Source organism: Antechinus flavipes, chromosome 4 (genome assembly GCF_016432865.1).
Source record: "Antechinus flavipes isolate AdamAnt ecotype Samford, QLD, Australia chromosome 4, AdamAnt_v2, whole genome shotgun sequence".
NCBI classification, from domain to species: Eukaryota; Metazoa; Chordata; class Mammalia; order Dasyuromorphia; family Dasyuridae; genus Antechinus; species Antechinus flavipes.
Window position 1 is genome coordinate 254,649,530 of NC_067401.1, and position 12,828 is coordinate 254,662,357.

Here is a 12,828-nt window from a genome sequence, read left to right on the forward strand (position 1 = left end):
TTAACTTCCCAGAATATAATTTTTCTAAGCCTAATTACTGAAAGTTATTGAAAGTTCTTAGATGTTCTCTTAATATTTTCTAATAAACCCTTAGTTTTAATTTCTTCTTAACTTGTGTCCCATTTTGACAAAGAAATGCTAGAGAAAACAGAAAGAAAATAGGAGTTTGAAAAGGTCTATTTTGTCTCCCTAATTATTTGTCATTTCATTCATCCAAAGTGGTCTGCTTTCTTGATCTTCCTTTTATCCTAGATTAGCAATAAAGCATGTTTTTGTGCCCTTAGCATTAAGCACAAACCCAAGATTTTTTAGATTTTAACAGCCTAGATATATTACAGATCTGTATCACTCTTTTACATTCATTCTCTGTTTTATTATCCCTGGTTCAGTTTCTTGTATGATCATTTGATTAGTTTTTTACTCAACCACTTTGTATTTAATGCTTTCTTTTCTTCCTTATCATATTAATTTATTTTTTGGTCATCAGAGCTGATTTCCCTTGTAAAAAAGGATAAGCTATTAAAGCCTACTATCCTTACTTTTCAGCTCTTTAAATTCAACTTTGCCAAAGTCTAGGACACATGCCAAAATATACATCATGTTCTCCTCTTAATCTGTTAAGAACTCTGAGGTATCTGGCACAAAATCATCACATAATATATAATTAACACATTTTTTTCTTGAATGCATATTGAAGTTTTGAAGGTGGTGCCATCATTTCCTCCCAAACTTCTCTATATTTCTGTTTCTAATCTGTTTTAAAGCTATTGTCTACTCTAGGAAGGCTATATAATGAGTCTTTTCAGCTAATAACTTTAATTTAGATGCAATTTTAAAACATTTGGCTCAAGTGTAGGACTGGAAAATCTTAGAGGACTCCATACCTCCATTGTGGCATAAAGAGCATTTGCTTTGTAGAAAGGTTTTCTTGATAGGAAAATGTCTTTTTGCTTATTACTAGTCATGTGGTATTTTGGACAAATTGAGAATGATGGAAAACCGGGCTATCAGATAAGTGATTTTTCTTTTTTAGTACTCTTGAATTTTTGATTAAATGATAGTATTAAAGATAATAAATGGTTTCATCATTAATTTAAATACCCTTCCAGGTTTTATTTTGCTTTGAAGCTTGAGGGTTTTCTTTGTTTCTGGTCTCCCTTCTCTCCCCCCTCCATCCTCCCCAATAGTAGAACTAGTTTTATGTTGAAAATGTGGGAAATGATTTTTATCTTTTATGAGTTGAAGTGTTTCCTTACAACTTTGGGAGCATGGACAGATTTTTATCTTCATGGGAAGTGTGACAGGTATCTAAAAGCAAGCACTGCAGTAATAGTGGTAAGAGCTCTAGATTTAAATCTGGAGTGACTTGAGTTCAAATCCTACCTATGATAAGTATTTCCTGAGGGATTATGGACAAATTACATAGCTCCTCTGAAACTATTAATAATAATATCTATATTACCAGATCAAATATACATAACATACTTTGCAAATCTTAAAGATACTTTATAAATGTCAACCAATATTGGGAAAGGAGTCAAACTGAAACATTTCTGATATTGTTAAGGATTCTTTGTTAATTTTTCCATTTATGACAGATAAGTTTCTCTTAGATCCAAGAATAATCAAAAAATTAATACTTCATTTGTCTATTGAGTGTTATGAACCAATGACTATAGCTAAACACTTGGGAAATAGATTCCCAGGCTCTCTAGGCAAGAATACATTTGTGAAATTGGATTACAAAGTAACAGAAATATTCAGGGTAACATATGTACTGGAATTTTAAAATCCAAATTAGTATTATTCTTCAGTGTAATCACTTTAGATTACATTGTTGCTGCCATTACTCTAGACTTTTTGAACTCTTTTAGAATTGTCTACTGAGTCAATTTATAAATCACAGAAAAAATATCAGTCTGATCATATCTTGTTTGTGCTTTTATCAAAAATGGTATTACTTAATCTGATTACCTACTCTTCTGCTTATATTTGGCACTGAATGTCTTTTGGCTATATGTTTTCAGAGAATGATGATATTGAAGATGCTAATTCCTTTTTTTTTGTAGTATTTTAAAGTTTACAAAGAACTTAAAAAATTTTTTAATGAAGATATTCAAAAGATTATACCTGTTTTTCAGACAATTCCAGAAGAGTTCTTCTAAAAAATGTTTATTCCTTCCCAAAGTCTGGCAACAAATCATTTAAACCTTGAAGAAAAACTATAATTCATATATAAAAATACTGCCAGAAATATTGAAGATTTAACGTAGTTGTTTCCTAGCTTGACCACTAGTGAATAATGCACAGTATCTATTCTGATCCTTCTTTACCTTCTTCTGTTTCCTCTCTTTCTCTCGACCTCTGTCTCTCTGTCTTTGTCTCACGCACACACATTCTATATACATTATATATAATACATGCAGGTACATGCTAACATGCCCCTCCCCCTCTCTTGCTCTATATTATAGCAATTCCCTTTCTTTCTTTCTTTTTTTTTTTTTTTTTTTGGTCTGTATTACTTAGAGTACCATAAACATACAGGTGTTAAGTAGAATAGGGGTCCATTTCAAATGGTAAGTAGTTGTAAAGATCAGAAAAATAAATTTCACTATTTTAACATTCATTGATGTTTAAGTCAGTCATTTTCTCTGGGACTCAGGCATTCATTTGTTACGGGTTGATTATGAGTTGATAATCCCTTATCAGATTTTTTGTTTATGGGTATTTGTTAATTATCACTTTTGGGATGGAATAGATCTTAATGAGTCCCACTTTTTATGAGAGTGTCAAAAATTTCTAATAGAGCTTAATTCAGATTGCTCAGACAGAAGTATATTATTCAAATTTCTAACATTTGTTCATTGTGAAAAGATGTGGTTATCCAGTTAAGTCTAAGATCTTATTTAAAAAAATATAATTTAAATATATCATGTAATAAAGTGAAGAGACAGTTTTTGTGTGGAATATAAGGTTTAAAAGATGTATGTTTTCCTGAAAACTAAAAATATGAAAACATTTAATGATTTTAATTTATACTTGTGGACAGGATTGTTTAAATCACGAGAGCTAAACATTTTTTTCTTCACAATTTTTTACAGCTATGATTGGTTCCAAACAGAATCCTTAGTCACCATTGTCATATATACCAAACAGAAGGTAAATGTTTCTTTGAAATCAGAGAAAAATCTAAAAAACTAGAGTAGGAAATGTTTTGTATTTTTCCTCTGTTTAGATTTTATTTGTACATAAAAAAAAATCCCATAAAATCTAAAAACTATTAGCATAGTTTGCAGGACAAATGAGAATGTCTGTTAATTAAAGCTATCTTTAGCTATCTTTGAAGTAGCATACTTCCAAATCATAAATTGGGCTTATGAGAAGTGAAAACCAGGATATCAGAGGATTACTATTTCCTTACTCCTCAACAATCCTGCTTCCATTGAAGGCTTGGATAACTTTGTAGACTATAGATTGAGCATCGGTACATTTCCATGTCCTCTATTCTCCAGCCATCAAACTTCTGGGGAGCTGTATATCTTAAAACATATATACTGGTAGCTGAAGTAATAAAGATCTGGTGCTCCTATATCACAGAAGTGAGTCAACCATTCTGGTCATTCATGACTATATAGTATGACATGCTGTCTTATAACAAAATTGATCCTTTTACAGAAAGAATTCTGTCTTGTCTTACCTAAGACCTGCCTGCCATCATCTACAATTCTGCCCTTTACTAGTAGCTATGCAGTGTGGGTGGCAGGGACCTATATATTTGCTTCTATCACCTCTTCTTAATAGCCTTTAGGTCTATTAATTGTGTGTGTGTGTAAATATGTGTATATATTATAATCTATACATATATATTAGATAAAAAATCTTTGATTTTGTTAATTGGGAATTTTATTAATTGATAGAGATTGTAACTCATTTTTACTTAGTTGGTATTCTTAGTTGCCTAAGGCTCTGAAAATTTAATTGATTTACCTAAAAACATGGGGTTGAGTCTTGAATAATATCTTTTTTGTCTCCCAAATCCAGCATTGTCCACAATGCCATATTGTCTTTCTAGATTAATTGGACACTAGTTACAATATAAATTTTCTAGGGTAAGGTGGGAAGAAAACAAAGGAGTAGAGTATGGTTCAAATGATACATATTAAATTTACTTCTATACAGTGCATAAAAACTGGTATATAAAAACTAGGAAATTCTAAAGACATTTTGTTTTTAGAGCTTTTAAAACTGTATAAGCCTAGATTAAATGATATATGATTATTTTGTGTTTATGGGAAATAAAATGTGCATAATACTTTTGCTGGTTTTTAATAAATCAATAGTCATCAGTTTAATGAAAAGATAACAGTACCCGCCAAAGTGAGCACTGTATTTCTTAATGGTATTTTGTAAATAGTTTATGTTTATGTTCTTTTGACTAAGCAAAACCCTTTGCAGATTAAATTGTCTCTTGTTTTTCTTATTTTTTGCTTTTTGTAATTAATGGTCCTAAAATACCAATAAAAGAAAAATTTCATTAAATTCGTCAAGGAAATTCTAAACTCTGGCTTCAGTATTCTTGAAACTTGGTTTTTGGGAGGGCTTTTATGTTTTTTTCTGTGTTTGCTTAATTAGGTATTTAATTTATTTCTGTATAGTTAACTAGGCCTACCCTTGATTTTCAAATTTAGATGCCTTATTGATCCTCCCTCCACATGGGGTGAAACTACATGGATCTTGTTGTGCAACAAATTCAGGTTGAGAATCTTGTTGCAGTCACTGGGGAAATGATTGCCTCACTAAAACATATTTACATACTTATAGCACATAAAAAATTTAATAACTTTTCTTGTTGAAATGTTAAGGATTTTATTAGATCTTCCCAACCAAGTCTTCCATTGATCATTAGATTTGACTTTACTTCTGTGACCTCTTTGGAACAGAAACTATTGACCCTTTGTACATCGTCTAGCTCACACTCCATATTTAATGAGTTTTCACTATTTCATATTTGGATCAAGTTCTAAAAATACTTTTGAATTCTCTAGGGAATGTATTTTTTTTTTCTTGTTCTCTGCTTTTAGTGGTGGATTTGTTTATTTCTTCTGGTAATGTAGCTAACATTATACTTTGGGTTTGAACAACTAAGAAAATCAAGGGAAATAACCTCCATTATTTTAGATTTTGTAAAAAGTTTATATACAAAAAACCAAGTGTTAATTTTAGGGTAAAAATAGCAGTCTATTAAAAAATACTGTCAAGAAGCCTTAAACAACAAAACATTAAATGTAAACAATCACTTTCAAATTAGTCTATTCAATTTTTCCTTCCCCATCCCTACCTCTTGGCTGAAATCTGGTTTCATTATTCAGTGCTTCTGCAAAACAGTAGGCAGCAATTACCTTAACTTTATTGACCTATTTTAAAAATATAGACAATGCCAAAGTAATAAGAGGAAGGAAAAAAATTACATATGCAGGCTACATTACTTCTGCTTTGCCCCCACTTTATACCAGTTTCTCACCTCAATTCAGATTTTGCTAGCTCCTTCAACAGTTTATTACAATCTGTTTCTGCAGCAGTCAGAGGCAAAAAAATCCTCTGCCCTTCCCTTACTTTTATTGCCTCTCCTCACTGCCATTCTTTGTTTCATCTCTCTCTCTCTCTTTTTTTAATCCTTGTTCATCATACTTAGGGAAGAGAAGAGCATTTCTTCTTCCTCTTGTCTCTGGAAAATTATAACTTGCATTACAATTTTCTTAGTAAATGCTCAGTGTTAACAGGTGAAAAGTTCAGGTTTAGAAGAATAGAATGCAATTTGGAAAAGACTGATCTAGCAAATAATGTTTGTGATAGATCAGACTGCATCCTGGTGAACTTGAAGAGATTTTAAGTCCAAAAGTTGATTTCCCTTTATGTTTTCTTTATTTTTGAACTTTTATAAGTTAGTATGCTGTCACTCTTCCTTAGCATTTAATCTAAATAGTTTGAATAAATTGTTTACATTAAGTCAATAATCTTAAATTCTTGAGTTCTAGCAAATTTTGAATTTCATTAGTTGCGGGTTCTTCCACTAACTCAGATCACAAATTATTCCTTATCAGATTTTCACAAGATACTGCCCTTTCCTGCTATCACCTCCCCTCTCCCAATCCCCTTTCTCACTTGACTTGTGGTCAATCTCTTTGAATTTGGCAAGGTTGATCCTTGTCCTCTACTTGAAGCCTTTCCAGCTTGTTAACAACTGTCAGAGCTTGAGCTCTGAGCCTTCTCATTGAGAACTTAAAGATGCCTTCAGATGATGTGGACATGGGAATTTTATAGATAGACTTTAATGGATGATTGTTCTATCAAATGAATTTTATTTAAGAAAAAAAATTACTAGAATTAGAACTGAGTTGGAAGGACTTTAGAGATAATCTAGTTCTAACTTTTCTTAATTTGCAGATAGGGGAACTGACACCTAGAGAGATCCAGTATCTAACCTGGTTTGTCAGTGCCAGGACTAGAATACAGGGTTCTTGCCTTTCAGTACTTTTTGTTTTTGTCCTGTACTTATTGGAGAAGTTCATGCATTGAAGATTTTTTAAAGTTCAAATTGTATCATCTTTTAACATTTTTTTTTCTGTCTAAGGATATGGATTCAGAGTCTGTAATAGTTGACTGTCAAGATGGTTGCTTTAGAGCAGAAATTGTTATCAAGGATTATTCTTATCTTCTGCATACTGGTAAGTGTATTTTTTTTGTATGAAACAGTATTGTTATTTCAATTCTTGCACAATTTTGTAAAAATATGTCTTGCAAGTATGGTTATCCCCATTTCATAAATGGGGAAACCGAAGTTCAGTAAAATGAGCTCCAGGATTCTACAGCTAGTATATAGCAGAATTTGGGTCCAAATTAGGCCCTAGATTCAAATCTTAAGGCCTGGTTTGTTTGTTTGTTTTTCTTACCACAATATACTGACTTTGCTGTTTGTTTTAAATATTACAATTAAGTTGATTTTAAAATTAAATTTATAAATAGAAATTTAGCATGGTAGTAGTGTTAAAATAATTCTTATAAGGAAATGAAATGGAATTTGATTATGAAGTCATAAAAATCAACTATAGTAAAAATTAATTATGACTTCTGGTTGTTTATCATTCTAGATATTTCTAAAATTTTAGTATCTTAATTTTTTCTCTTTTCTACTTTCCCCTTATACCTGTAGGGCTTATAAAGTTAGAATTTTAGCTTTCTATATTGAAGAAATTAAGTATAATCCAGATCAGTAATATTTATTGGTTCAACATTAATAAAGTCAGTTGTTTTTTTTTTTTAATCTTAAAATCCTCAGAAAATTGGTGTCTGTCATGTGTTCCAACTGAACTCACTTCCTCCAAATCCTGACATTTCATTGTTCTATCTCTTCTGCTCCATTACAAAATATGAGTGAGACAGAAATAAGCTAATCTACTAAATGGGATTTTTCCTTTATCCCACAGTTTTCTTATCTGAGAACTGTTTTGCTTCTGGCTTTAATTTATCACCATTTTCTCAAATGAAAATGAAAGTATAGTTATTTGTGAGAGTAACAAGTAGCATACAATTAAATTAGAAGCCAACAATAGGACACACACACACACACACACACACACACACACACACACACACACACACCCCTTGTAGAAAAATGCCCTTATTATTTCAGTTTCTTAGAGAAGTCTTAGAAATGGTACATTTAGCATCTATTCATAGTTACAGAATATTGCATTTTACTTTTGCAGAACATGGCCGAAGCTCTAAGATGTCTCTGCTGACTTAGCATCATGCTGACTACACCTTACTCTGTTAAAGAAGTGTCTTCAGCCTGGCACTTGGTCTGAGTTAATCTTTTTTTTTTTTTTTTAAGTACCCATAGGGTTAAAAGGAACAGTTCAGGCAGCCTTGAACTTAAACTTCTCATCCAGAAAATGCATCTGATCTAGTTTTCTTTTTTTCTCTCTGTTTTTCTATGTTAATGTAAAGCCAGATGGGCTGTGTCTTTCAGAAGAAAGTTTGCTTATCTCTTGTGCCCAGTTGTAGTATCAGAATATGTTAGTCATTAGCATTGAACTTGTTTTCATTATGGAATTATTTTTTTCCTATATCTTTTATGCATGAGATATGTTCTAGCTAATTTATAGAGCTGAAAATTCACTTACCATAACTACAAAAAAGGGCATAAAAATTGTTGTTATTAAATCAGAAGTTCTAAAATTCTGAAAAAATAAAGTCTCACTTCTTCATGCTAGTGAAGTAGGCTTGATTTTAGATTATTGAAAAGAAATTGAAATTATTCAATACATATATTTGGACAGCAAATTTATACATGCTTAAAAGCATTTAGTCCTCTGTTTTTGGTCCTGACTCATTCTTCATTTATTCCATGGTCTACAATTACCCTGGACAATGGTGAGGAAGCAGCTTTGGATTATAATTCACTTGTAGAAAATTCAGAGTTTGCTCTTTAATTTGTGGAAAATGGTAAATGAAAATATTATCTTTTTTGACATACTAAAAAAATATTGGTTTTGCTTTTCATTTTGATTGAACAGAATTCTTATTTTTTTGCCTCTCCGAGTCATTTGTCACTTAAGATAATTGGAGCATATTATATTACTAAAATGTAAAATGAAAATCACCTCTTTTAGTACTTATAAATTCAGTGTCTTAAAAGAAAGTTTGGTTTATGGAAGTGAAAACTAAATTAGATATTTCTGTTGTAGAGTTGAGCCATGAAATTCAAGAGGACATTACTGGTAAGTTTATAAAATAAAATGTTTTCCCTAATTATATTCAATAATTTTATCACTTAAATTTTTTATATATAAGTACTAAAATATATTATTATTCTAAACTGTTTAAATCATCAGATCTTGAGACATTCAGATTTGAGTTACATTATTCTCTTCCTCATCTACTTCTGTTTTTGTTTCTCTAGTTTTTCCCTCTTTTTTTCCTTTTCTTCTTCTTTCTTATATCAATCTTTCTTTTTTGTTTCATGTCTTCCCTCCCTCCCCATCCTTTTACTTTTCTTTATCCTTTTCTTTTCACTTCCTTCTTTCTATTATTTTTTTCCTTATCTTTCTTGGGGTTGCTATCATTTTTACTAGAGCAAATACATGTTTAAGTTTGTACATTTACATATTTAATGCTAATAATGATTAATTTAAACCATGTTAAATCAAGAATATTCAGATTTATATACATGTCTGTATATCCATACCTGGTGTGGACTTTTTAGTTTTAGGTTATAAGATAACAAATTGACATCATATTATAGGTATGAAACCTATAATAATTCTGTAACTATGGAAAATACTTTGTTGTAATGAATAGAATATATATGCCCCAAAATGCTTGACATTTAAAAAAAATATTTTCAAGGAAATTTTAGCTACCTTTCAGACTCATTTAATCCACTTATAATTACCAACAAAACCACTTCTTTCTTTTTCTTCACATAATTAGATTCTGTATCTGCCTACCCCGTTTATCTTCAATTTTTCCATATGTACCCATGTAAACACAAGCGATATTAAAAAGGAGATAATTAAATTTATTGTAGAACCATCAAATGCTCACTGCTACATTATGTTTAGGCCTGATTGTTTAGCTTTGTTAATTATTTGACATTTTATTTTATACTGTTTATTTTTGTACTGATTGTTTAGGGAATGGATTGGGTATAAAAAGGAAAATGAACTAGGCCTTGAGAATCAAACCACATCTCAGTTTTCTGAGAAGTCACAAAGTTATGGATAATAATGAACCCCTGAGATCATTAGAGATAAGGATAAAACTGCAGATTGTAACCTTATATCCACAGTCCCTTCCACCTCTAGATCTTTGATCCATTGATCAACTAAAACTTACCTACTTTCAGCAAAAGAGTCTTTTTTCTTTTGAAGCCAGAAAAATGGAGATGTTTCTTCTGAGCATCAAAAAATTGAGGATGTTCCTGGGACAGAATTTGTTTTGGACATGCTTGAAACTTAGACAGAATTGTTAGGGCCTCAAAGTAAAGATTGACCCTGCTAGAATGCAGATCTGGAAATCTAGCTGATAAATTTGATCCCTTTCAAACAATTTGGGGTACGGTCTTTTAGAAGCAATGAGCCAGAAGCAATTTTGTTAAAAACATAATTAGTTTACATTTGTTCTTATTTTTACCATGAACTATGTCATGTTTGTGACATGAATAAATTTGGAATTTACTGGTTTATTTTTTTTAAAGAGCTGACTTTTGCTAGGCTAATATAAAGTATAATTCCAGTTTTGAATACTAATGGAATTTATTTTTAGTGCGTGTTGCAGAAAAAACGGGTAAAGTAGAAATTGTTCTGAAGAAAAAAGATAATGTTTCTTGGAAGTATCTTGGACATCCTCTGGAGAATCATAATTCATTTACTACACACAGAGAAACAGGTATAATGTTGTATTTTGAATTCTGTCCTGATACAACTTATATTTATGTCAGTAACAAAATTTATAAAAAACATAGCACTGCTGGGTTAGTGCTGGAATTGCTGAAGTTTTGTATGAATATTCAGAATATCCTTGTATCTATATTTAGTGAGTCAAGAAGGGGAAAACTGTCTTATTAAACTTTGTTTCTTATAATGGTTTTGTCTATTTCTGAGCTTCCAATAGTAAGCAGGTGAAAACAATTGGTCTTGTCTCTATAGTACCTAGCTACTACTTTATACTATCTGTACAGAAACAAAATTTTTATTTATTGCATATAGGCAACATTCCATTTTTTGCTTTCATGTTTTACACAGATTTTTTTTTTTCTATTTCTGGAATTTCTCTCCTCCACCTCCATTTCCTGGAATCTCTAATTTGGTTTTCAAGGTTTAGCTCAAATGATATCTCCTCCATGTGTTCATTTTTTGTTTTCCTTCAATTAGTAGCATTCCTCCCCAAATTATTTCATATTTATTTTCTTATCTGTGTACATGCTTCACCAAGTAGATTGAAAGCTACTTGAAGGTAGTTGAAATTGTTTTCATCTTTGTCTCTATACCTATAGCACTTAGCAATTAGTAGTTAGTTAATTATGCTTATTGAACAAATTTGAATTAAATTGAAAGGGAGCAATCTGCTATACATGACCTAAACTCTTGTTTTGCACATAATTTGATAGGAATGAATCTTTTGGTTCATCTGACTTAGTAGACTTTTGTTACTTACTGAATTTTGTAAAAATAGTTTAATCCAGGCTTTGCTAATAAAAGTTTTTAGTTAACAGAATGTTCTTGTCAAAAAAAAGCATGCAAAAAATGTGAATTTAATTGGAAAATGAGATTACTCATTGTTACTAGCAACTTGTTCAACTATGGTTAAATTGTGTAGCAAATAATTAAAGATTTATTGTGTTTTTATAAAAGAGCTAAATAACAATTTTAAAAGCAGTGTTTTATTTTTTCCTCCCAAATTAAAGGGGAAAAGGTCAGACAGTAATGTTGATTAAGTATTTGTTAAGTATGTTTGGTATAATATGCCCAGTAGGAGCTTATTCTAGTGCCAGGTAAACCACATATGCATAAATTGATTAATATTTATATCTTAATATGATTCAAATGGAATACATAAATACTTTTGGTTGAGCACTAAATGAACGTATAGTTAAATTATTCACTGGAGACTTCTTGCTAAGTGAATTTTTAGTGATGATTTAAAAAGTTGAGGGATGAGGTTCAGCAGAGAGAGAAATAAGGACATTCTAACTAGAAAGAGTAATAAAAATAAAGGTATGAAGAAAAGAGCAGATGAGTTAGGAATAAAGAGTCATAGTAGTTTGAGATTTGGGAAAGTTCAGGGAAGAATAATAAAAGATTTAGACAGTTTTTCTTTTAGCAGAAGCGAAAGGAAAAGAGACATGAAGAAATATAATAGTTTTTTTTTTTTAAGGTTAGTCTTAAGTCATCTTACACTATATTCTATGATAAATTCCCACATTCCTTTCCCTTCTTTAAGATCTCTTTGGGATATAAGCTCAATAGTAACACTGCTGGATCAAAGGGTATGCACAGTTTGATAACTTTTTGGACACAGTTCCAAATTACTTTCCAGAGTGGTTGGATGCATTCACAATTCCACCAACAATGTATCAGTGTCCCAGTTTTCCCACATCCCCTCCAACATTCAGCATTATCTTTTCCTGTCATCTTAGCCAATCTGAGAGGTGTGTAGTGGTATCTCAGAGTTGTCTTAATTTGCATTTCTCTGATTAATAATGATTTGGAGCATCTTTTCATATGGCTTGAAATAGTTTCAATTTCTTCATCTGAAAATTATCTATTCATATCCTTTGACCATTTATCAATTGGAGAACAAATGTTTCTTAAAAGAAAAATTACATGGGGCAGCTAGATGGCACAGTAGATAGATTACCAGCCCAGGAGTCAGGTGGACCTGATTTCAAATCCAGCCTCAGATACTTAACATGTATAATTGTGTGATCTTGGGAAAGTCACTTAACCCCAGTTGCCTTGCAAATCCCCCGCCCCCCCCAAAAAAAAGAAAAGAAAAATTGCAAACTCTTAAAAAGAATAATAAAATAAAAGATTGATGCAAATCATCAATAAGAAAAGGAATCTGAGATTTTAATACCCAGCATATTGACAAGATGACAAGAGATGAGAGTTGTATGGGAGGGAGTATGGAAAAAAAACACATTAGTGCATTATTGATGGAACTACAAATTACTACAACCATTTTTGAAGATAGTTTAGAATTATTGAAATAAAAGTGACTAAAATATCTATACTTTTTGATCTACTTATTATTTTTCTAGATATA

The 12,828-nt window shown here is 31.0% G+C and overlaps 1 protein-coding gene across 1 annotated transcript in view; it reads left to right on the forward strand.

Annotated features, from left to right (window-relative positions):
- LOC127561959 (cytochrome b5 reductase 4) overlaps window positions 1-12,828 on the forward strand; it is an 89,301-nt gene that overhangs the window by 31,402 nt on the left and 45,071 nt on the right. Inside the window, exons 7-10 of the mRNA XM_051997336.1 lie at window positions 3,102-3,159; window positions 6,632-6,725; window positions 8,748-8,780; window positions 10,327-10,449. Of these exons, the coding sequence (XP_051853296.1) occupies window positions 3,102-3,159; window positions 6,632-6,725; window positions 8,748-8,780; window positions 10,327-10,449 (308 nt within the window). The remainder of the gene's footprint in view (window positions 1-3,101; window positions 3,160-6,631; window positions 6,726-8,747; window positions 8,781-10,326; window positions 10,450-12,828) is intronic.